This window comes from Diceros bicornis, chromosome 12, assembly GCF_020826845.1.
Source record: "Diceros bicornis minor isolate mBicDic1 chromosome 12, mDicBic1.mat.cur, whole genome shotgun sequence".
Classification (NCBI taxonomy): Eukaryota; Metazoa; Chordata; class Mammalia; order Perissodactyla; family Rhinocerotidae; genus Diceros; species Diceros bicornis.
Genome location: NC_080751.1, coordinates 54,167,857 through 54,195,338, shown reverse-complemented (window position 1 = coordinate 54,195,338; position 27,482 = coordinate 54,167,857). Strand labels below are relative to the sequence as shown.

Sequence of the window (27,482 nt, the reverse complement as noted above, 5' to 3'; positions counted from 1 at the left end):
CTTATTTTTTGGGAAGAGGAGGCATATCAGTTACCCAAAGGAAGCATAGCTTTTCTTAGCACTGAATTCTAAAAGCAATTTTTCATGTGAGTCACTGTCACAAATAACATTTTAGTAACAAGTTCAGTAACATTTCATATGACTGCATCTGGTAGTGTCATTCAATTGTTTTTATATAGAAATGAACAAGAGTGTGATAAATAATTGTATGTTTTATTTTTACAGGAATCTTGGGAAACCAAAATGAGGCATAATCAGCTGTGTTGTGAGACACCACCTACTGTCACTGTTCATGTAAAATCAGGGTCAAATAGATCACATCAGCCTAAAAAACCCGTTAATCTGAAGCGTGCTGTTTTTGAAGATAGTTGGCCAGCATCTGAAAAAAATGCACATAATAGCAAAAAATCTAAACGCCCCAAAGGACCCTGTCTAGTTATACAGCGTCAGGAAATGACTGCTTTCTTTAAATTATTTGGTAGGTTTAAAATATTGTAATAGTGGTAATTGTAAAGTACTTAAAAATGAGAGAATGTAAAGATCTATTTTATCATTTTCATAATAATCAAAGAGGATGCTTTTATTTTCTATGTCAGATTTTCCATTTCCAACCAAATTTGTTTTTGTTTTACTTAGTCTTTTTTTTTTTTATGTTGGGTTTTTGTTTGTTTTGATTGCTTTTGGATTAGAAATTCAGACTCATTTATCTTCTAGACTACTTAAATCCAAGTGTCAAATGTAAATTCTAGGCAATTCAAGTTTATAGCATGAGTTTTGTTTGACCTAAAGTAAAATTCTACGTAAAGTCTCAGGTGAGCCAATTGACCCTGTTTGATTGGGCCTGAGGGGTTTCCCAGGACTTTCAGTGCTTAAACTGAGCAAACTGGAAAGGTTAGTCAACCTAGAGAAGTTTCAGTATTATATCTGGGGAATATGCTTTATCATCATGCTCATATAATGAAATTGAGTTTGAATTTGTTCGGATCATGAGACAGTGTTTGCTGATAAACTTTTAAAAAATAGCCCAAAAGAAACTTATAGTACTTCTCCTGGCCAAGAAAGAGAAGGGATTTTTTTTTTTTTTTTTGAGGTAAGGTAGTATGGTAGACAGATTAGAATAAAGGATAGGATAGATGGATTCTGGTAAATATCTGTGGGAATGAATCAAGTCAAGTAGATACCACAGTCTGGTAGATCCAGGTAACAGGCTTCCTTGTTTATAGAGGAAGGCACATGCATGTAAGAGAGAGATGGGGACAAGAGTACTTCCCTGGCTGAGAGGAGAGAAATCTTGAAAAAAAACAGGGCAAGCTGGTTAAGATGTAAAGAAAAGCAAAATAAGAAGAGATAAGAAGAAGAAAAAATGTAAGTAATATAAGTAGAAAAATGTTGAACTATAAGGATGTTCCCTGTCAAGACCTAGAATGCTGTTAATACAAGTTTCCCTCTTTATTAACAGTAGAGCAAAATAATTTACCCACAAACTTATTCATAACTCATCATGAGAAATAAGAAAAAACACCTGGCCTCTACCATTTTAGGTAATTTAAGAAATAGAAATGCGGCCCACTGGCACAAGTGGTTAAGTGCACGCGTTCCGCTGCGGCGGCCTGGGGTTCGCCAGTTCGGATCCTGGGCGCGCACCAACGCCACTTGTCAGGCCATGCTGTGGCGGTGTCCCATATAAAGTAGAGGAAGATGGGCATGGATGTTAGCCCAGAGCCAGTCTTCCTCAGCAAAAAAAAAAGAGGAGGATTGGCAGATGTTAGTTCAGGGCCGATCTTCCTCACCAAAAAAAAAAAAATAGAAATGGATTCTAACAAGGCAGAAATGAATTACTTTCAGAAAATCAGTACTTATTCTGGGAACTTTCCATATATTTGACTTTTTTGATGATATTTGTAGGATGTAAAAATTAATATAAAGAAGTTATACTTTGTTACTTAAAATGAAGGAGGGAAATGGGAAAAAGTAGATTTTCTCAGATTATATTCTGACAACTACCCATATATTTTGGGATTATATATTTTAGCCTTTTAAAATTGAAATGAGTGTTTTGTCCTACTATTTGGATGTTATTCTTTTATCAACAGTATTTTTGTTTGTTGATCTTTTTGTTATAAAACTTGGTTTTTCCAAAATTAAATGTTAATTATAAGTAACTAATGAATTATGAATCTTCTTTATATAGACATTTTCATGTGTATTTGGATAATAGATAATTGGACAGAGATAAATAGGAGGAGAGAAGAGGAATCTAAAACAAAATATACACTGGGACCTAAAAGGAGAAAGTAATAGAAAAAGTAGAACATATTTAGAAAACAGAGTATTCATTAAGTCATTATTTCTTAAAGACTGAGTTATCTTTTATCAGATTCCATTTCCACCTGTTAAAGATTGATTTTGGAAAGTAACGAAGAGCTAATCTACAGTTACCCAAGACATATTTCTCAAAGAGCTATTTGGATATTTAGTAAACCAAACACTTCTACCATTCTCCCTCCAGTCTGAGCTATATATTAAGGCAAGTTAGATGGAAAGCCAAAGAATAAAGAGGTAGCTTTTTGTACAGTGCTTGCAATGGCAAATATACCAAAGAACTGAAAACTACACCTTAGACAACACTGGTCCAGCCATTTTTGTTTGATTTCTAAGCATCATTTATAATCTTATGTAGAAATTAATTCTTCAAAAGGAAACATTCTATTTTTAAAAGACAAGTAAGTCATAGCTATCTTTTGTTATAGATGACGATTTAATTCAAGATTTCTTGTGGATGGACTGCTGCTGTAAAATTGCAGACAAGGTAAATTTGGTAAAAATATAATCATTAACCAGCATTATTATATTACCAGACCATCAGAACTTTAACAAAACCGTATAACAAAACCATATAAGAATTTTCTGTCTTATTAATTAAGGTTAGGAAAAGAACTAGCCTGCATTGCTCTTTCAAAGTGAAATCCTTACACATTAATTTTTGAAATTAGCATACACCGTAGATTCATTCTATACTTGAGGAATTGTAGAATATTATTGATAAATTTAAATGACCTTAAGTCTATATGTGTTTGATTGAAAACAAGAATCAGTATGGACTTAATATGTCTTGGTCAGAATTATTACCTTTTGTCAGGCTATGGAGAAAGAATATTCTGCAATTCATTCTATTAAAGCAGCCTGTTATACATTTTAATATTTTGTAAGTAATTTAGATAAAACAAATCCTAATAATTTTATAAAGTAAAATTAGTTTATCATGTTCTTTATTTAAGAATCAGTGTTTCACAAAAAAAACATGATGCTAATTTACATACTAGGGACCATGATGTTTCTATACTCTTTAGATTTAGCTGAACAGTTCTGATTTCAGCTTTGTAAATACCATCTTAGACCAGGTAGTCATATGAGAAAATTCAGCATGACTTCACATTACACTTAAAAAAATGTGCCAACCAACAGCAAACGGAATGAACAGAAGACTAGCTAATGATTAAATACCCACTAAGTTAATATTGATGTGAACTTCTTTATTTCAAGCTTAAGATAACAAAAAAATTGGAGAAGTTTTTTTCTTAATTTTGGAAAACTTCAAACATACACAACTGAGGGTAGAGAGAATAGAACAAAGACCCTCCATGTGCCTATCATCCAGCTCCAGCAATCATCAACTCATGGCCATTCTTGTTTCTTTTAACCCCTCTCCCCAAAACTGGATTATTTTAAAGCAACCTCCAGACATCCTAACACTTTATCCATAAATATTTTAAAATGTATCTCTAAAAGATGAGATCTTTTTAAACATGATAACAATGTCACTAATACTTTTAAAAATTAATGGTAATGCCTTAATATCAAATATCTAGTTCTCATGGAGTTGTCAAGTTTTAAACTTTATAGTTTTAAGTGCATTACAGTAATTAAAGTTGTTGGACAGCAGAGGGCAGTGCTTTTAAAGTAACTAACCGGGAGTACTGTTACCTTAAAAGTGTTTCAAGAGTCCTCTACTGCAAGTTACCTTGAAAACTTGGAATCACCTTTGTAACCAATCCTGTGAAGGTAGGATGAATAAGCATTGCATGAGAGGGAATCTAATACATCGGTAGTATTACTTGTTTTTCATTTGAATAGGCAGAACCTGGCATAGTGTCCTAATATCAAGCTAGACATGTGTCTTTCTAATAATACAATTAAAACACTTTTTTCAAATGAAAATAGAGGCAAGTTATTCTAATTTCTCATTAGAAGTTATTGTTTAAAGATTATTTTAAAAAGCAAGTATGAATGTCTGCAACTAACTCAAAGGGTTCAGGAAAAAAATTTTTGTATATACACATACATCAAGCCAATGTGGCAACATGTTAACAACCGGTGAATCTAGGTAAAAGATGTATGGTTATTCATTTTATTATTTCAGCTTCTCTATAGGTTTGAAATTTAAGATAGAAAAAAGTTGGGTTTTGGTTCAAAAAATATTGGCAATAATAAAATTTGGGGGGTCATTCTAGTTGTAATCTTAGTCGTGATAAATAGTCCAGAACTATTTCTCACTGTTCACATGGATTACAGGAAGCCAAAAAATAAGGACTCAAATAAATGGATAATTCTATAATAAAGATAAATAATGCTTTCTTATTTTAGCTTATTCATCTTAACGGTAACTATTTTAAAGCAGTTTTACTTCTGAAAGCAAAACATTAATTTTTAACTTTTTTCCCTATAGTATCTTTTGGCTATGACCTTTGTTTATTTCAAGAGGGCTAAATTTACTATAAATGAGCATACCAGGATAAATTTCTTTATTGCTCTGTAAGTATGCTTTCTACAAGTGATTTTAGTTATTTATAATATATATGATACCTTGTTTAAAACAGAGGCTGTTTAAAACCTGATGTATATCTTTGAATAGGGCTTCCTGTATAAAAGCTATATGTTTTTTTACTTTAATAGGATAGTTTTATATTCCTTCCACTGACCTTATCCTGCTATATGCCTAAGATTTACTATTCAATATTCCACTTGAGTTTGTATTGTACCTTTACATTTTTCAGAGTACTCCAGATAAATTATCCCAAATTCTCCTCTTTTGGACTTAGATAAAGCCAAAATATTCTTTTTAAAATTTCCAATTAATATATAGTAAAAATCATCATCATTATTGTCCTTTTACATTGAGTAGTTTGTAGAAAATGCTCTGGACGTTCTCATTGTATAACATAGGAGTTATTCATATCTGATACCTTTAGTATCCCTTAACTGTTTTACTTAACACATTAAACTTTGACCAAGGAGTATAATTTGCTTTCCAGTTCTTCCATTGACTTTATATTAGACCGTTCATACTAACTTCGTGATCTGTTAAATGATTTTAATAACCTGGCTTTTCAAGCTATAGGTCAGAATTCTGCTAGAATCAATATAATTTAAGAATATCTAAATCTTAAAACCTTTTCTACCCAGTACCTGAACATAATGCTGTGGTTGGGAATGTGTGAATATAATTTTAAGTACTTAACTAAGGACCTACATATAAATATTTAGATTGAATACCACAACAACTGTTAGCACTGAAAAGTAAGTTTTTACTCAGTCTGTTTAATTCAGGGATTCAAGAAATAGGACTAGAAGAAACTCATCTCTGCATATATTCAGGAGACACATTTCCCCATGCATAGGGAAAAATGAACTCAATATAAAATTTGGTGATTATTGCTAAATTGGGGGACTATAATAGTATTAGCTAATGTTGAGTATTATGTGCAAGGCACCACAAAAATATTTTTTATAAGCTCATTTAACCTTCCCTATGAGATACATTTTTTAATTATCCTCATTTTACAGATGGGGAACTTGAGGCTTAGGAAGATTAAGTACTTTCCAAGATCACAAAAGTTAGTGAGCAGCAGAGCTGGGGCGCAAATTCAGGTGGGAGTTGCCAGTGGCCTAATTCAGCCACTGACCACTAAGCTGTGTGTTTTTTTTGTGTGTGTGAGGAAGATTAGCCCTGAGCTAACATCTGTTGCCAATCCTCCTCTTTTAGCTGAGGAAGATTGGCCCTGGGCTAACATCCGTGCCCATCTTCCTCTACTTTATATGGGACACTGCCACAGCATGGTTTGACAAGCGGTGTGTCGGTCTGCACCCGGGATCCAAACCCGAGAACCCTGGGCTGCTGAAGCGGAGCACGTGAACTTAACCACTATGCCACTGGGCCGGCCCTGCTATGCTGCTTTTTACGTGTCTCTTAGTAATGTATTATATTCATATGTTGATGCAATATCTATTTTGTAGTTTTTTTCTCACCTGAAAATTAAAAACAAACCAAAAGAAGCTTTAGTTTAAATCTTACTAAATGCTTGAAATTGCATTTGTTTGACTTTTTTTGTAGTGATTACCAGTAAAGCACTGTGTCAGCTTACACTATGTAGTAGTCCGTGTGGTTGCATTGCATGTTGTATTATAAGCTCCATATTAAAAACAACTTGAATTATAATTTCCATTTTATATCTAATCATACTTTTTGCATAGGCTGACTCAATAGTTCTTCTCATTAAATATTTTCTCAGCTGCAATTCTAACTCAATTTCTTTTCCTTTTTATATATTCTTTTTTTTTTTTTGAGGAAGATCGGCCCTGAGCTAACATCTGCCAATCCTCCTCTTTTTGCTGAGGAAGACTGGCCCTGGGCTAACATCCGTGCCCATCTTCCTCCACTTTATATGGGACACCGCCACAGCATGGCTTGACAAGCGGTGCATCAGTGCGCGCCCGGGATCCCAACCGGCGAACCCCGGGCTGCTGCAGCGGAGAGCGCTCACTTAACCGCTTGTGCCACCGGGCCAGCCCCCCTTTTTACATATTCTTATAACATTCTAACTTCTATTACCATTCTTCATATTCTCTTTTACGGTCATTTGTTCATACTTAGTTGCCTCTTCTGCTTGACTGGAAGCTCCTTAAAGGCAAGGAACGTGTATATTACGGTTTTTTTGCACCTTTCAGTGGCTAACATATAAGAGGTTCTTAATTCTTTATTTGAGTGAACATAATTACTGTCATGCAGAAGAAATGAACTCTGCTCCAAGAAAATTTAACTATTTCAAACTAGAAGACAATTTACATGTGTATGATACAGATATTTCATCACATTGAGCCTGAAAAATTGTTAATCTAGAATAGAATCATGATGTAGTCCTGATACCATAGTACCATAGTACATTATATAGATTTCCCATGTTTCACTTAGTCAGCAAGCATGACAGGGGCCAACCTTTGCTCTGTCTACCCTTTACTAAGCACTATCAAGGATATTAAAGTAAGAAATTATATAATTTCACAGAGGACATGATTTGACTCATATAACTGAATAGGTTTAATATTGAGGTGCTTTATAATCAGGTAATATTAAAATACAGTTATTTTGAGGGAGGATAAAGTAACATGTAGGTGATCATTTTATATTAATGTAACTGTGAATATGCACATGTTTTTTTTTAAAAAATACATAAGAGGATATACAGTTAAAAGTAAGTGTTCCTCATACCTCAAGACTTTGGCCTCCTTCCTCAAGGACAATTAACAGTTTGATCTGTATCTGTCTAGAAATAATTTTCTATACATGAACTAGTGTGTATATTACATAAATAGAAGCGTACTACACACTTGTGTGCCTTTAAAAAAATTTTAATGTGAAATATCTACAAGAGAGTGTATGGAGTGTGTATGTATGTGTGTGTGAAAGAATAAAAGCAAAACAAATACTCATGTACCCATGACTCAAGAACATTGCCAGAATCTTAGAAGGTTACAGTACACAGTTTCCCAATTAGAACCCTCCTTTCCACAAGTAGTCATTTTCTTGCTTTATTCTATGTATATACCTCTAATAATATATTATTTGTTTTTTTCTGTTTTTGAGCTGTATATAAAGGAATCATGTGTACTGTTCTTTGGTATTTTCCTTCTTTTGCTTTATAATAGTCTGATTTTGAATTTCACTTATATTGATACGTGTAGCTGTAGTTGATTCATTTTCACTGCAGAATACTATTCTATTGTTGCTTATATATTTGGATTTTTTTTCTACCATCTTGTTATGTACTTTGTGTATGTCCCATTTTTTCTATTTCTTCTTTCCCCTCCATTTTTATCTTCTTTTGATAGAGATTTTTTAATTTTTATTTTTTGACACCTTTTTTCCTCTACTTGTTTGGAAATTATGCAGTGTATATCTATTCTTTCAGCAATTACCTTAGTTATTTTTAATCAGAACCTTAAGAACCTTAAGCATTTTAGAGCATATTTAGAACCTTAAGCATTTTACCTCAAATCACCTCCTTCCCAACTTATAGTCTCTTGTTTTGCGATTCTATAGTTCTACCTGATGCCCTCCAAAAGTTAGACATTATTACTCTTATTTTATACATTCAACATTTTAGATTTACCCACATATTTATATCTTTGCTTACTGTTCCTTCTTGCATCTCAAACCTTCCACTTGAGATCATTTGCCTTCCTTTCTGACTGCTTTTAAGACCTCCCTTTCTTTGGTGTTTGTCTATTAATGTCAGTATCTTCAGACTTCAGGGTCTGTTTCTGCTCATGGTGCCTTGTTCCCTTATGTGTTTTGTAATTTTTTTATTGTAAGTTGCCCATTTTTCTTGGAAAGTCATCTATGGGGCTTGCATTGTTTCCCATTGGAAACCTTGGGCAATTGGGAAATCTCCATCCTTATTTCTGTTCCTGTGTTATTTAACCTGTCTTTTATTTCTCTGACTGCTTTTTAAGATTTTATCACTGGTTCTGAACAGTTTGATTATGATGTGCCTTGGTGTAATTTTCTTCATGTTTTGTGCTTTGGGCTTCATTGAGCCCCTTTGTGGGTTTATAGTTTTCATCAAATTTTCAGCCATTCTTTCTTCAAGTATTTGTTCTGTCCACCCACTACCCTCTAGGGACTCCAGTTTCACCTTTATTAGGCTGCTTGAAGTTATCTCATAGGTCATTGATGCTCTGTTCATATTTTTGTTTCTCTTTCTCTGTATGTTTCAATTTGGATAGTTTATCTTGCTATGTCTTCAATGCACAAATCTTTTCTTCTGCAATATTTAATCTGCTTTTAATCTCACTTTGTATTTTTTCATTGTACACATAGTTTTCATCTTTAGAAGTACACTTTCAATGTGTCTACTTATCTTTTTGAACATCTGGAATGATTATAACTATTTTAATGTCCTTGTCTGTTACTTCTACCGTGTGTATCAGTTTTGATTGATTGATTATTCCTCTTATAATGGGTTGTGTTTTCCTGCTTCTATGCATGCCTGATCCCCCTCAAGCATATGGCAAGATACTGATTTCCATATGTGTATAAGGAAACTACCTGAGTATGGGGAAAGACCATAAGAAAGGATTAGGGGGGACAGTACCTAACATTCACCCAGGACTGGAAATAGTGCCTGTTCCCACCAGCTAGACAGAAAAACTCATAATTCACAGGATATTGGATAGAGTACTCAGGAACATCTTGCCTCAGTAGTGGGGAATAATTAGCTCCAGACTGCACGTTGCTCCAGATCCACCTAACAAATCATAAAAGCAAGACCTGAAAGGATCAGGCTGTTTCCAAGTAACTTATCTGCATCTTAGAATAAAGCTCAAGATTTATAGGAATACAAAAATATTCAGAACTCAACGGGGTAAAATTCATTGTATCTCAATTTTTGATCTACATTTCTTTATGAGTAAAGTTGAATATCTTGTATGTGTTTATAAGCAATTTGTATTTTTTTTTATGAACTGCCTGTTTCTATCCTTTATCCATTTCTTTTTTGAGTTCTTGGTCTTCTTTGTTAGGTATCTGGCTAATACAGTTGAAGAAGATGAAGAAGAATCCAAATATGAAATTTTTCCATGGGCTTTAGGGAAAAACTGGAGAAAATTGTTCCCTAATTTCTTAAAGTTAAGGGACCAGCTCTGGGATAGAATTGACTATAGAGCTATTGTAAGCAGGCGATGTTGTGAGGAGGTAAGATTTTAAAATACTTATATATATATGTAATCTCTGTCTTCTGTTTATGTAATTTTCCTTGTCTTGTTTTTTAATGTGCTACTAATGTTTCAATTTTTGTATATTTAAGGGTAGACCATTAACCTTGATGGTTAACATGAGTACAACTTGTGTATCACAATGTTCATGTTTCAATTTTATACCATAATAATTAAAAATCGTCATTTCTGTTTTTCAGAGCAGTCTACTTCTGTAGTAGGTATTTTTATTTTGAGTATGTTTCTCTTGTCTTAAAAGATCACCAGATATATTGGGAAAGGGTAGTGTGCACTTTCCAAAATATCTTATAGTAATAACATTGGAGTTGAATAACAATTTTCATTAAATAAAGTATACGAAATTTCAAGTTCCCAAGATTGAAATGTGAACTGCATGGTATAATATTTAAATAAATTTAAATAGGTTTAAAAACCATACCTCTTTTCACATAGAATAGATAAAGTAAGTTTCTTTGATGCCAGATTCTATTAAGATAAAGCAGAAAGACAATAAAATTTAAAAGATCAGTTATTTTATCTAATGTTCTGGTTTTCAATAAAGAAGAAAGTTAATGTTTCACACTAAAGAAAAATTCTTAGAGTAGAAAATTAAATGGAAGGCAGTGATTACTGTAAGCCAGTACTATTACAGAAAAGTTTGGTAAATATGCACTAGATAATATGTAATTAAATGAAGTCATATACAGTTAAGTGACTATCGGCCAAAAGAGCCAATTAATGGATTAGTGTTAAACCTGAGGGAAGACTTTAGAGGTGTGTAACAGAACTCTGCCCAGAACTAACCTTGCTAATGATATTTATAATGAGATGAAGATATGGCAAGTATGCATATTTGTGGATTAAATTAGGAGGATTGTTGAATGTTGGAGGAAATAAAAGGATTCAGAAATAACTTAGAAGACTATACAGCAAGCTAAGTCTTTACAAGATTCAATTCAGTAGAAAAATATAAGAGATTGGGTGTATCCGGCCTTCCCGAATTATTGGATCCTCATTATAGGATTTAAATGACTCATTCCAGGGCCGGTCCCATGGCTTAGCGGTTGGGTGCACGCGCTCTGCTGCTGGCGGCCCGGGTTCGGATCCCTGGCGCACACCGACGCACCGCTTCTCCGGCCATGCTGAGGCCGCGTCCCACATACAGCAACTAGAAGGATGTGCAACTATGACATACAACTATCTACTGGGGCTTTGGGGGCAAAAAAAATAAGTCAATAAAATTATAAAAAATAAATAAATAAAAAATAAATGACTCATTCCAGTTACAGGACATTGAAAGAGTCCTATATTGTTATTTTTTGTCACTATCTCCTCAGGTCAGGAGGGCATAATTTGTGCACCAGTTGCCATTGTTGGACATGATAGTGGACCTTATTTGAACACTCTTATTTTCTCAAAGTAAATGCTTCCAGCCCCATGGGACACTCAGCTAAGGGCATGGAGGGGGGCATCAGAAGCAAGAGGCCAGGATAAGCAATGCTCATCTCATGGCAAAGTGTCCACCCTCTCCTAAGATACGACGACTAGCATCTTAACTGCAAACAACTTTGATTTACACTATTGGAGCTGGAATTACCTCAGTTGCTGACACCAGGCATTCTCTGGCTATTAAAGAGCCAGAGAATGATGTGGCTTAATTGCCACATCATATGTGTAAAAGACTAGAAAAAGTTTTAGAGAGCTGTAAACTCAGTTGTGTAAAGGGATTTCCAGAAAAGTTTAATCTCTCAAGGCTTCAACACTGAACTAACAAATCTCTTCCCTAATTCCAGACCTGTATATCAAGCTTCTTATTCATATTTCATTATCTAGTAGAAACCTCAAACATGCTGAAAATTGAGTTTCTGATTACTCCACATAGACCTCCAAACCTGTCCTCCTGCAGTCTTCCATGTTAATAAATGATAACTTCATCCTTCTAGTTTCTCAGGCCAAAAAATTTCACCCTAGACTTTTCTTTTTCTCACATCCATAACTTAAAAAAATATCCAGCATCCTACCATTTCTCACCATCTCCCCTACTAAACCCTACTTTGATTGTCATCTCTTGCCTCAATTATTGCCGTAGCCTTCCACATAGTCTCTCTTATAATCTTTCTTCCTCTAGTCTATTCCTTATACAGCAGCCAGAGTAAATCTTTTAGAAAGTAAGTCAAATCATGACTCCTCTACTCAAAAGCTTCCAGAGGCTTCCCATCTCACACAGGGTAAAAGGCAAAGTCCTTATCCTGGCTCTACATGGTTTACCAATTCTCCCTTATCTCTCTCTCTTTTTCTTTTTTATTATTTTATTGAGGTCATAATGGTTTATAACATTGTGAAATTTCAGGTGTAATTATTTACCAGTATTCTATATAGACTGCATCATGCTCACCACCAGTAGTCTAATTTTTATCCTCCCTTATCTCTGACTTCATCTCCCATCCTTGCTCACTTCACTCCAGCCACACTGGCTTCCTTGCTGTTCTTCAGACACAGCAAGGACACTGCCACTTCAAAGTCTTTGCACTTACCATTCCCATTACCTGGAATGCTTTTTCCCTAGATATCAGTATGCTTCACTTCCTGACTTCATTCAGGACTCTGCTTAGATGTCACCTCAGAGAAACCTTTCCTTACCATCCTATATCAAGTAGTATCTCCCTTAATGAAATAAGAGTCCAGAAGTAAACCCTCACGTTTATGTTCAATTGAATTTTGACAAGGGTACCAAGAAGATTCAATGAGGAAAGAAAAGTCTTTTCAACAAATGGTGCTGGGACAACTGGATATCCACATGCAAAAGAATGCAGTTGGACCCCTGCTTCATATGATATATAAAAACTAACTCAAAATGGATCAAAGACCTGAATGTAAGCTAAAAAGCTATAAAAAGAAAACATGGGGTAAATCTTTATGACCTTGGATTATGTTTCTTAGATATGATACAAAACACAAGCAACAAAAGAAAATATAGATAAAATGGACATCATCAAAATTTAAAACTTTTGTCCTTCAAAGGACACCATCAAGAAAGTGAAGAGACAACCCACAAAATGGGAGAAATTTTTTGCAAACCATTTGTCTGATAAGGAATTTGTATCTAGAGTATATAAAAAGCTCTTAAAACTCAATAATAAAAAAGACAATTTTGAAAAGGGCAAGGGATCTGAATAGGCATTTCTCCAAAGAAGATATACAAATGGGCAAAAAAGCACATGAAAAGATGCTCAACATCTTTGCCCATCAGAGAAAGGCAAAATCAAAACCACAAGGAGATATCACTTCACACCCACTAAGATGGTTGTAATAAAAAAAGATAATAACAGGCATTGGCAAGGATGTGAAGAAATTGGAACCCTCATACACCTCTGGTAGGAATGTAAAATAGTATAGTTGCTTTGGACAACAGTCTGGCAGTACCTCAAAAGGCTTAACATAGAGTCACCATATGACCCAGCAATTCCACACCTAGTTATATACCCTAAAGAAATGAAAACTATGTCCACACAAAAACTTGTACACGAATGTTCATAGCATTATTCATAATAGTCAAAAAGTGAAAACAACCCCAAATGTCTATCAGCTAATGAATGGATAAACAAAATATGGTATATCCATACAATCATATATTACTTGGCAATTAAAAGGAATAAAGAACTGATACATGCTTACAACATGGATGAACCCTGAAAACTTGCTAAGGGAAAGAAGCCAGTCACAAAGGACCACATATTGTATGATTCCATTTATATGAACTGTCCAGAATAAAATCCAAAGAAACAGGAAGTAGACTAGTGGTTACCAGGGGCTAAGGGGAGGAAGGAATGTGGTATGACTGGTCTCTTTATGGAGTGATGAAAATGTTCTAAAATAGACTGTGGTTATGGTTGTGCTACTCTGAATATACTAAAAGCCACTGAATTGTACACTCTAAATAGGTGAATTGTATGGTATTTGAGTTAAATCTCAATAAAGCTGTTAAAATAACAAGTAGTACCTCCTATTATTACTCTGTTCCTTTTCCTGGTTTTCTTCATAGCACTTTACCACATATAACATACTCTGCTTTACTTATTTATCTTACTAATGTCTATTTCCCCCTACTGGAATATAAATTCCAAGAGAGTAGGGTCTTTATTTTGTTCTTATTGTGTATCTAGTGCCTAGAACAGTGCCTGGCATATAGTAGGTACTCAGTAAATATTGCTGGCTGACAGAATGAATGGAACTTAAAGCTTTCAATTCTTTTTCATACCCTCTTATCCATGAAATAGAAAAACAATAAACTATAAAACAATTCTTCACGGAGCTCACTGAGCACTGGCCCTTACTCCGGTGGCAGATAGGTAAGCTTTTTTTTTTTTTTTTTGCTGTTCCAACCAGGTACATTTGAATCATGATGATGTATAGGAAAGGCAATTACCTAGTAGATTTTATCCTGTTCTCAAGTATTCATTCGACAGCTAACTTACGAGTAAGACACCAAGTTCAGTGTTGTGGCGATTTATTATAAAGAAGTATTACACATCCTTGCCCTGCAGTTTGCTGTGTTAAAGTAGCAAGACATGCTGTTAGAAATTTAGTTAAGAATTATGCATTTGGGGGCCGGCCCCGTGGCGTAGTGGTTAAGTGCGCTCACTCTGCTGCTGGCGGCCCGGGTTTGGATCCCGGGCACGCACCTACGCACTGCTTGTCAGGCCATGCTGTGGTGGCGTCCCACATAAAGTGGAGGAAGATGGGCACGGATGTTAGCTCAGAGCCAGTGTTCCTCGGCAAAAAAAAAAAAAAAAAAAGAAGATTGGCATGGATGTTAGCTCAGGGCTGATCTTCCTCAAAAAAAAAAAAAAAGTGAACAAAGTTATGCATTTGTTATTGAGAGCCCTGTACTGGCGTACTGCCAATCCCTTTCTTTAGTCTCATATCCTAAAATTAACCCAAGTTATGATTGTAGCTACAGACTGGCTTAGAATAATAATACTCTACATTCGCATTGTGCTTTACAAATTCATAAATAGTTTCATATAAATTATCTTCTTATCCTCACAAAAATACCTGTGAAGGCTGTAGCATTCTCATTTTACAGCTGATGAAACTGAGGATCAAGCAGGTTGAGATTTACTCAAGATCATACATCAATTAAGTGGCAGAGCCAGAACTGACTTCATGTCTAATGATTTCCCAGTGTTCTGTTTTCTCTGACATCTAGCCTCCACCTCTCATTTGTCAGTTTAGAAAATGCATTTATATCTATTATTTTATCTCAGGAATTAAATAGCATAAGTATTCTCTCCATTTTTCAGATGAAGAAACTGGCTTAGAAAGGTAGTGATTTGTCCATGGTCATTCAGTTAGTAAGTGGCAGGGCCAGCTAGTACTTAAACTCAGCATTCTTTCCACTATACACCACTGTCTAAAGAAAAAACTTATTCTCTCCTTTCAGATAATATGAATTTTGTAATTTGTCCCCCTTTTTTTTTAAGCCTTTGCTGCTGCAAAGAAGCTAAGGGCCAGGTTTTATCCTTAACCACATCAATTCTATTACCCTCCATTACTGGCATGTCTGCTTTCCCCCTCTACCCAAATTTTCCCTTTGTGGTCCTAGTTTAATGAAAAAAATTCATTTGCTCTTTTTGTCAGTTGCCTCAATCAGATCTTTTTTTGGAATGAGATGAGGTATGATTAAATTGAAAAATATATGTAGGGCTGAAAAAAGTAAAGACTATTTCTCTACTTATTCTAATCTTATCTTCTTCCTACAATCAGCTTACCTTTTTGGACACCAGCTCCTCTGAGGTGGAATTTATTTAGCTTGATGATAGCTTAATTTCTAGATTGGTTCACAGATTATGGAAGATGTCAATCTGATGAGAAAGAGACTCCAATTCCAGCCCCTTTATGCATCATAGAGGGTAGCAATTTTATCAAGAGGAGGCTTTTCTCTATTCTTGTTACATACTCTGGTCTAGATGGCACAATATCATCATAGCTGATTTCTCCATCAGCTACTACTTGATTCTAGATTAGGAATTTAGAAAGCAGTGATGTGATATAAGCAGTGTTTTGAACAAAATAATCCAGACAGTATGCAGAAGAGATCCAGTATAAGGAAGGTACTGGAAAAGGCTAAACTTGCTATAGGTCAGGAAGCAAGGTGTAAACCTAGTGCTGAAGATGAAGGTGCTGAAGAAAAATCAATGCTTTGGAATCATAATTGTCATTACTTGGTGACCAGTTGGAAATAGGGCATATGGGAGAGTGAGCTGTCAAAAGTTTCAAAACTATATAACAGAAAGAGTGAAAGAGTAATAGATTCCATAATGGAAATAGGGAAGGCTAAAGAAGTAAAATGGTTTATTGGAAGATAAGAAATTTGGTATTAGACATATAAATTTAAGGTGATAATTGAATAATTAAGTGAATGGTCAACAGGTATGAGTAAGATGTTATCATGTATGTGATGTTTAAAGCTTGGTAGAGTAGATAAGCGATCCAAGGTGAAAGTAATGTTAATATTTCTTGAGCACTTGCTGGCACTGTTCTAAATACTGCTTACGTATTAACTCAAAATTTCTAGATAGCTAGGTAATTTCAGATGAGGAAACTGAGGCACGGAGAGACTAAATGACTTCTCTAAGGACACACAATTAGTAAAGCAGCACACCAGTATTCAAATCTAGGCAGTGTGACTCCAAAGTAGTGCTTTTAACACCTATCCTATACTCTCTCTTGAGATTATAGAGGAGCATATATAGAGAAAAACAGAGGGCCAAGTATTAAATTTCAGGAACACCCACCAAAGGCACCAAAATAAAAAAATCACTAAAAATGACAGAAGAGTAAGATAAAGTAAAAAATAGGATAACGTCTGTAGTAGGTCAGGTGCTACCAATGCTTTAGAAAAGTTACTTTCATAGACTCATAGAATTTGAGGACTGTAAGTGACCTATTTTCTCATATATTAAAGACACCTTGTGGCCCAGAAAGTTATGTAATTTGCTTAAGGTCATAGAAATAATAGAATTAAGACCAAAATCCTGCTCTTTTAACCCTGGTACAATTTTCTTTTTAATTCACAATAACATTCTAATTACACGTATGTGTATAAAATATATGTAAACATAATATATATTTAAAAGTAAACAAGTGTGTGTGCATGCATTTTTCTAGCTTGGTTAGCATGTGGAGAGACTATGATGTCTAGCTTATTGCAGAAAGAACAGTGTACCAAACCTTCTATTTTGTACTCTTTGTTTTGTATTTCCTTTTGCTCTTCTCACTAGACTTTGCTAAATTCCTACAAAAATCATATTTTCAAAAGTTCATAATGTCAGTGGCCTCTAATTCTTAATTATTTTCATCCATCATTAAAAAATATTTAATGACTGCATAATATTGTGTGGGGGGCATTTGACAGAGAGGTTTATGAGAGACTATTCCTGCCCAGAGGAGACTTTCAATGGAATAGATTACATGATTAAAAGATATATTTGAGGGCCAGCCCCGTGGCATAGTGGTTAAGTTCAGTGCGCTCTGCTTCGGCGGCCCAGGTTTTGGTTCCCAGGTGTGGACCTACACCACTCAGCCTCCATGCTGTGGCAGTGACCCACATACAAAATAGAGGAAGAGTGGCACAAATGTTAGCTCAGGGCAAATCTTCCTTAGAAAAAAAAAATAAAAAGATATATCTGAGTACTAGACACTTATATACTAAAAGTCCTAATATGGCATTAACAAGAAAATCTGAGAGCTGTAGTTTTTAGAAAGGTGAGACTTATGCTGAGCATTGAAGGAAAAGCAATACTAAGACAAAGGGAGAGGACATTCCAGATATGGGAAATAAAGATATAGAAGTGTTGAGGAAAAAAATAGTAGATAAATATGGAAGGAATAAGAAATTCTGATATTCTACTTCCTCACCTTAGCTAACTCTGAACCTAGTTTTACATTGTTATAGAAATGTTTAAAGTTAACATCTTTATTTCTACCTTTTTAAAGATATGTAACTTTATTACATGTCTTTGAAAACTTTTTTGAAGGATTTAAGAAGTGGATTATAAAATAAATTCAATCCTAAAATATACTTTTAAAAATTAGTATAGCTAGTATTCTTTATGCCATTTTCTTGGAGGAGGCCACAATAACCCCATTTTCTGAGGAGAATGGTCTTAATCTGGGGGTTTTTAAGAAGGTTTTCATTTTTAACAGTAAAAGGTCTTCTTTTTTTTTTTTCTTGTGAAGAAGATCAGCCTTGAGCTAACATCCAATGCCAAGCCTCCTCTTTTTGCTGAGAAGGATTGGCCCTGAGCCAACATACGTGCCCATCTTCCTCTACTTTATATGGGATGCTGCCATAGCATGGCTGCACAAGCGGTGCGTCAGTGCGCACCCGGGATCCGAACCTGCGAACCCTCGGGCCTTGGAAGTGGAGTGCACGCACTTAACCGCTTCGCCACTGGGCCGGCCCCAAAAGCTTTTCTTTCAAAACAAAATGTTACATACAATCCCCAAAATTGAGCTTCTCTACCTGTTCTGTCTTCCCTTAGCCCTTCCTGGAACCCTTAATATAGTAAAACCTGAGGGCTCCTCAAAAGTTTCAAAATCACTGGTCTAGGCAATTAATAAGGTACCATATAGCTGTTAAATTCTACAATTCTCATTTACTTTAGGTCATTGATAACTGCAACTAAACATTTTTGCTTAGAAGTAATATTCTGCTTAGAAGTTTTAGACATCATGAGGTCAGCACATAGGTACACTTCCCTAGCTTGACTTCTTAAATGGCTATCATTTTCCAGATGTTTACTATATAAGGATTTTACACATACCTAACCCTCAGAACAATCCTATGAGGCAGATAGTATCCTCATTTTAGATATGAAGAAATTGAGCCTCAGAAAGGTTAAGTAACTTGCCCAGTATCATACAGCTAGCAAGTGGCAGAGCCAGGATAAGAAACTATATCTATCTTGATTCTAAAGGCAATGTTTTATGTAACAAACCTTAAAGAACAATGCCTGACATGTAGTGAGGAATCTTACGTGCTTTACAAATAATTCCTCATCTAATCCTTGCAACAACCCGCTGAAATAGACACTATTGTTCTCTCCATATTACAGACAAGGAAACTGAGGAACAGAGAGTTTAAGTAATTTACCTGTGTTCTAATTCACCTAACCCCTTGCCATAATTGCAAACATTTTAAGATTAGCCTAACATACATAGTTGGAAACCTCAATTAAAAATATTATTTTCAGGGGCTGGCCTGGTGGTGTAGTGGTTAAGCGCACACGCTCCGCTTTGGCGGCCCAGGGTTCACAAGTTCAGATCCTGGGCACGCACCGACGCACCGCTTGTCAAGCCATGCTGTGGTGGCGTCCCATATAAAGCAGAGGAAGAGGGGCCGGCCCCATGGCTTAGCGGTTAAGTGCACGCGCTCCACTACTGGCAGCCCACGTTTGGATCCGGGACGCACACCAACGCACCGCTTGTCCGGCTATGCTGAGGCGGCATCCCACAAACAGCAACTAAGAAGGATGTGCAACTATGACATACAACTATCTACTGGGGCTTTGGGGGGGAAAAAGGAGGATTGGCAATAGATGTTAGCTCAGGGCTGGTCTTCCTCAGCAAAAAGAGGAGGATTGGCATGCATGTTGGCTCAGGGCTGATCTTCCTCACACGAAAAAATAAATAAAGGAGAGGAAGATGGGCACAGATGTTAGTCCAGGGCCAACCTTCCTCAGCAAAAAGAGGACTGGCGATGGATGTTAGCTCAGGGCTGATCCTCCTCACACACACAAAAATATATATATATATTATTTTCAACCTAATACATTCCAAAATTAAGAATTATGTATTGTTTTGGGCTAATTGTATTATCTTTCCCAAACTTAGAGTATTCAAAATTGAAAAACCTGGAAGGTTGCTTCAATCCTGTTTCCTATTTGAAATAATTTAAATACTTTGTCAATTATTAACTGAAGTATCTAAGCAACGAATCACTTTAAAGGTAATTTTGCCTTATCTGGAGATGCTCTTTTTTTTTTGTTTTAACCGGTAACTTAGATTTTTAGGTCTAGTTTTAGAAATAGCTGTTCTTGAGTTATAATTTTTGTACTTAATTTTACAAAATTTTAAAATCTTATCAAAATTCTAAAAGAAAGCTTTCCACTATAGGTTATGGCCATTGCTCCAACCCATTATATATGGCAACGAGAACGCTCTGTGCATCACAGTGGAGCTGTTAGAAACTACAACAGAGATGAAATTCAACTGCCCCGGGGACCTAGTGCCACACCAGTGGATTGTTCACTCTGTGGTAAAAAAGGAAGATATGTTAGACTGGGATTGTCTTCATCATCTTCATCCAGTGATACAGTAGAGGTGATAGAGAAACATTCTCAGGAATCACACAATTCATTCTCAATGGACATAACAGTTGATCCTTCTCAGGCTTATAGCTATTCTCAAGGTATGATTTAGTGATGTCAGAATTAGATTTATGCATTATTAATAAATCTCAGTTATTTATTGACCTGTATTCAATCCTTACAAGCAGAGGTACATAATAATTTATATACTATAACAATATGAGTTAAATTACTATTGAAAGTTTTTCCCTTTTCAGTTACTATTTTTTTGTCTTATGTCAGTATCTGTTTTGTGGTAGCCTACCTAAACTAAACAATTTTTAATTTGACTTATGTTAAATTGAAACCTAATACACCATGGGTGTCAAGTATTTTAAGTATTAAGTATTTTAAGTGCCAGAACCATTTTCTTTGAAACGTTTATTTTATTCAAAACAAGTTTCAAGAAGAAAATAAATTTACTTGTAATCTCACCATCCAGCTTCATCAGTGATTAACTATTGGTTTTCTTCTATACACTTTTTAAAATTGAGATATAATTGACATATAACATTGTATTAGTTTTAGGTGTACAACATCAGGATTTGACATATGTATATACTGCAAAATGATTTCCACAATAAGTTTAGTTAACATCTATCACCACAGTTACATTTTTCTTGTAATAAGAACTTTTAAGATCTACTGTCTTAGCAACTTTCAAATATACAATATAGTATTGTTAACTATAGTCACCATGCTGTAGATTACATCCCCAGGACTTATTTATCTTATAACTGGAAGTTTGTACCTTTTGACCACCTTTATCTATTTTGCCCACCTCTCACCCCCCGCCTCTGGCAACCACCAATTGGTTCTCTGTATCTGAGTTCAGGTTCTTTTAGATTCACATATAAGATTTCCATATATAAAGTCACAAAGTATTTGTCTTTCTCTGACTTATTTCACTTAGCATAATGCCCTCAAAGTCCATCCATGTTGTCACAAATGGCAGGACTTCCTTCTTTTTTATTGCTGAGTGATATGCCATTGTATACATAAGCTACATTTTCTTTATCCATTCATCCATCAATGGACACTTAGGTTGTTTCCATGTGTTGACTACTGTAAATAATGCTGCAATGAACATGAAGGTTCAGATATTTTCGAGACAGTGATTTTGTTTCCTGCATAAATACCCAGAAGTGGAATTGGTGGATCATATGGTAGTTCTATTTTTAATTTTTTGAGAAACCTCCATACTGTTTTCCATAGTGGTGCAGCAATTTACATTACCACCAACATTGACGAGGATTCTCTTTTCTCCACATCCTCACCAACACTTGTTATTTCTTGCCTTTTTGATAATAGGTGTGAGATAATATCTCATTGTGGTTTTGATTTGCATTTCCCTGATAATTAGTGAAGTTGAACACCTTTTCATGTATCTGTTGGCCATTAGTATGTCATCTCTGGAAAAATGTCTGTTCAGTTCCTCTGCCCATTTTTAAATTGTATTTTTTTTCCTACTGGGTTGTGTGAGTTCTTTATATATTTTGGATATTAACCCCTTATCAGATATATCATTTGCAAATATTTTCTCCCATTCCATAGGTTGCCTTTTCATTTTGTTGATGGTTTCCTTTGCTGCACAGAAGTTTTTTAGTTTGATGTAGTCTCACTATTTTTGCTTTTGTTGCCTTTGCTTTTGTGTCAAATCCAAAAAATCCATTGCCAAGACCAATGTCAAGGAGCTTACCTCGTTTTCTTCTAGGAGTTTTATGTTAAGTTGGTTTTAATCCATTTTGAGTTGTTTTTTTGTGCATGGTGTAAGATAGTGGTCCAGTTTCATTCTTTTTCATGTGGCTGTCCAGTTTTTCCAACACCCTTTATTGAAGAGATTATCCTTTCCCTATTGTATATTCTTGGCTCCTTTGTTAGAAATAATTAATTGACCATATATGTGTGGGTTTATTTCTGGGCTCTCTATTCTGTTCCATTGATCTATGTGTCTTTTTTTATGTCAATACCATACTGTTTTGATTACTATAGCTTTATAATACTATATTTTTCTATTTCTATTTAAAAAAAAATGTCTAGGCCTGCTTTTTTTCACTTACCATAAAGCATTTCCCCATGTCATTATTTACTCTTTTAAAACCTGATTTTTAATCGTGACATAGTATAAGTATCATAATTTATTTGCACATTTCATTTTTGTTGGGATTTAAGGTGCTTAGAACAATAGTGTCTTATGTTAATTAGAAAACAGTCATATGAACTGGAAATACTTTTAGTCAACTACACCATAATTTTCATTCAAATTATATTCATAAAGTTAGAGTATTTCTCAGACATCTCTCAGTTTGAAACAGAACCAGAATAATATTCTACTAGCAGTGATCCTTTTTACTTCTTAAAAAGCCTTTCTTCAGATTTTCACCCATCTGAAGATAGGACTGACAGATTTCTTATGGGTCTTTCTAACTCTATGATGAGACCCACATTATTTCAGAATTTCACCTATTTATTCTTACTACATCCTTATGAAATTAACAGTGAGTGACTATTGAAGTTTTACTAAAAGAGAAACTAGACCCTTAAGATTTTGAAGGTAGGGGTCATGCCTCAGTCATTGTCCCATTGCCTGGCCATACTAATTACTAAACAAATTTGACTGACAGTGTAGTCTCTTCCCTTGCAACACTTCCAAGCATAATTTTTATTGGTTCACTCATATTTGAAGGTAAATAAGATCTACCATAGGCTAAATTATAAAATAAGAATTGCCTTTTAGCATCCCTCCCCTCTCTCCCAGCTCTTTTTACCTACACCTTATACTAGACGTTTAAAATGTTCTAGGCAGTGTTAAGCTTTTTACATTCATAATCTCACTTAATATTCACAGCCAACCCTAAGGTAAATACTATTATCTCCACTTTGGAGATAAGGAAACTGAGGCTTAGAGAGGTTAAATAATTTGCCCAAGGTGGTAGAGTGACATTTGAACCCAGGTCTCTGACTCTAGACTACAGCCTGAATTCCTAACTATTATGCTCTACTGCCCCCTTTGATGAAATCTTGCCTTTGGTGGCGAAAATAAGCTGCCACAGAAGTCTTCTAGCAGACTGCTATGGACTAAGGAGGTGGTGAAAGCATTAAGAATCAGGTCCCTGATGAAAGGCGATATGGAATGAATTAGGAGAGAATTCCAACCACAATTTGAACAGGTATTTACAGAAAGAACAGAAGCAGTTATATTTTATTCAGACTAGCCCCTGTAGATATCAAGAGAAGTATCACTATATATTTTAGGCTTTGATATCTCAACAGGAAATCAGAGTGCACCCAGGGAGTAAGGGCTCTGCCTGCCAGTCAGCTTGCTTTGAAAAAAAAGCAGGTCTTTGAGGGATGTGGATGAAAAGTGGGGCACCTGACTTGGGAGAGTTGTCCCAGGATGAAAGCCCTGAAGCCCTTTTTTAGGATATACAGGTCCTATACAAGAAGGAACAAGTATTTACCCATTATTGTCTTATTCAGAGTACTAACTCAAGGTTAAATGTAAAAAACCTTTTGTTTCAGGATGACAGAGGGTAGGCAACACAAAGAAAAATTACTGCTCATACATACACTTGACCAGTAAACATTTACATTCATTTTCCCTCAGTAGGCTTTACAAGGGAATAAGCTAATTTGGGGTGGGGAGTGGGGGGTTTAAAGACAACACAGTGTTATCAGGAGCAGTGGTCAGTCTCTCACTGCCTCAGCAGCTGCTGATTCCCAGTAGTGACCTCTGCTAGCAAAATTTTCTTCCTCCAGTCCACATAAGGTGGTTGGAATCACTTAATGGTCTGTGGTTATAGAAAACTCAATTCACCGTTCTCCAAGAGAGACACAGAGAGCTGATGGTCTGCTCCAGGCTTTTATGCTAAAACTTAGCTATAGCTGGTAATCAATGCTTCCATCTTTCTTTCAAGCACAAGCAAGCAACTTTTCACTTTTCAAGTAGACGTGCCTTTAAAATTTTTCTGCCTTTAAAATTTTTTTCTCAAAACAACATGTTCAAAAAACAAGTTTTATGTAAACATGTTTATGACATTTATTAAGTACAGAATATTTTTCATTTTGAAAAGGTTGGGGGGATAGATGAGGCATTCTTTACAAATTTACATACATCACAATCACCAATAATGCGCTAGGCAGTTTATAAAGAGAGTCTAGTCTCATTTAGCACCTGATCCCCCCAAGAAATCTTGAAATGGCATTATGACACTCATTTTACTGATGAAGAAACAACTCAGAAAAGTTAGTTTCAAGGTAAAACAACAGCAACAACAAAAACAGTAAGATAAGAACCCAGTTCTATCTGAATACATAGCACATTTTAATACTAATTACATTATTTCTCTTTACCTCATGCTGTCTTAAGCCTTACGACACCTAGACTAGTCCATCTGAAACATGAGTATGTATTATTATGTATTATCTGAGGACTCCTCAGATTTTAGAGTGAAGCCAAGGGAAAAAAGCAATATACCAAACCTTAGTCCTGGGTCATGCAGGCAGGAACAGGACATTCTAACTGTTATATAATATAAAACCAAGTAATTTTCTCTTAAAAATAAATCCTTCTCTGAACTTTATTTATTTTTGTCATTACCACTGTTCTATTCATCCAGGTTTCAAATCCTTATACTTAATGAAAGCATAATTAGGGCTTGTAAATTAATGATATGATAAGGGCAATGCTAATTATATGATCAACATTTAGGAGCACAAAAGATTCCAGAATTAATTCTGTGGGGGTGAGAGACTTGGTGAAGGCTTTGCAGAGGAAGTAATATATGAGCCGGGCATTAACTGAGTCCTGTTTTGCCCAGAGAAGTAAGGGAAAGTGCTTCTGAATAGCAGATAACAGTTTGAAAATATATAGCTTCTCTCCCTCTACATCCAATGAATCACCAGCTTCTCTGGTTCTTCCTTTAGAATATTTTTTTACATCTGCCCCTTTTCCTCACCTCATAGTTGTACACTGTGTATTACTAGGAAGTTTCTCATTTAACAGTTTTTTCCTTCCTTTAAATACTCACAGACATCACTAACAGACTTTTAAAAAATATCCCCTTTTACACGACCATAAAACATTCAGAAGTTCCCTACTGCCTCTTAAGTATAAAGTTCAAACCCAAAGGCTTCCACAATCCAAGAGCTAGATACCTAAATTTCCCCCTAGAGTAACCAAGTCAACAGATGAAACAACACATGACCCAGTTGAAAGCTTAAAGTCATCGGCAAATTTTTATCGATCATTTACTGGGTGGAAAAGGTGGGGCCTCTGGAAGGTGCTGGGAAGACAGTTGTGAGTCAGTTGTAAATCTCTACGAGTTTTACAGTATGGTAAATGAGAGCCAGACATGAACACAGAAAGCTAATTTGAGAAGAAGGCATCTGTCCCATAAATCAGATTGTAAACGTGCTTAGTGTTTGATGGAGAGATGGAGAAAGGGCTTAAGCTGGACTTTGATAACTATATAAATAAATGCTTATTTGCTTCTGTAGTTGGTTTTCAATTCAACTTAATACTAGAATGGACACTGTTAGAGAGGTCTTGTTCAATTCAACATCTTCTGAGCACAGTGTACTGAACAGAAACTAATATACAGGAAATAGGAGTAGAAGGTACAACGTTTCTTTGCTCTCAAGCCAGCCCCTTCTCCAAGTAGTACAATTAGTGACTGCTTTCAAAACAATAAATGAAGGACGGAATTTCACTACTAGTTAAATAGAAAGGCAGAAGAAAAGAGAGTATTCCACTATGGAATTTAAAAATGTACTTCAGAGCTTCTGTATATCTGGAAATGTTATGAAAACTATAAAGCCATTATTATTGTATGAGTTCAGATACTAACCATACAGAAATATGACACCAGAAAAATACCCTGCTTATGATTCAATCAGTTCTCCAAATGCAACCAGAGTGATTTTTTTCGAAACACCTTAAGTAAGCATGTTACCCTTTACTTCATTAAATTCTTCAATGGCACCCCATTTTTCTTAGGATAGACAAACTCCTTAACAGGTCTACAAGATCCTGCATGGCCTGACCCCTACCTATCTTTCCACTCTCTTTCACTCAACCCCAGCATCACTGGCCTTTTTTGTTCTCCTTTTCCCTGCTGTAGTTCACTTCTACTTACCATTCAGGTCTCAGCTCAATTGTCACTTGATTACTGGACCAGAGCAAAACCCCTATTATAGTACCCTGTACTTCTCTGGAGCATTTGTAACAGTTTTAGTTTTATATTTGAGTGATTATTTAATGTCTAGCTCTACGATAGACTGTAAAGTCTATAAAGGCAAAGATTTTAGGTTAAAATTTTCTACATAATAAAAATATGTAAAATGTTATTTAAAATATATATATTAAATAGTTCTAGCCTAAGGGATAAATCCAGGAATGGCTGCATTTATCCTCTCAAGCACTACCACTTTAAAACCTATAAAATATCTGTATTTAAACAAAACCTAACTACTCTAAGCTCTATTTGTTTATCTGTAAAATACAAAAACCTTAAAGATGAATACACATATTAAAGGAAAAAATATTATAAAGTTCTTAAAACAATGTAAGGCACATGGTAAATGCTAAATAACTGGTATCTATGAATAATAATAATCCCTAGTCCTAGTTATTTCATATTTATAAGATATATTTCTCCAAACATTTATGTAATAATGGAAAAATTCAGACGTTCTTTCAAACTAGTTAAAATCATTCTGAGAAGGATAAAAGAGACTCAAGAATTGTTACATCTTTTGTTACAATTTTTAAGGTGGTCTTATCATTCTTATCAGTTTTCCCCCTATTATTTACTATAACCCAGATTTCTTTATTTTTTAAGATACATATAAGCCATTAAAATATGTATTTAAAATATACAGATACATAAAATTTACCTTAAAATGCATATTTTATTTTGGTAGCCAATGACCATCAATCAAACAAAGACAAGAAAACTAATTTCATGGAGAAAGACAAATCTATGGAGTGGTTTACAGGAAGTGAAGAATGAGATGGCT

At 35.1% G+C, this 27,482-nt stretch overlaps 1 protein-coding gene across 1 annotated transcript; it reads left to right on the top strand.

Annotated features, from left to right (window-relative positions):
• The first annotated feature begins 225 nt into the window (after positions 1–225).
• On the top strand, positions 226–27,475 carry SPDYA (speedy/RINGO cell cycle regulator family member A). The gene is made up of 6 exons (XM_058551524.1): positions 226–478; positions 2,751–2,809; positions 4,727–4,812; positions 9,859–10,030; positions 20,230–20,524; positions 27,387–27,475. The coding sequence occupies exons 1-6, from the start codon at positions 244–246 to the stop codon at positions 27,473–27,475; spliced, it is 936 nt and encodes a 311-aa protein (XP_058407507.1). The 5' UTR covers positions 226–243.
• Positions 27,476–27,482: the final 7 nt, after the last annotated feature.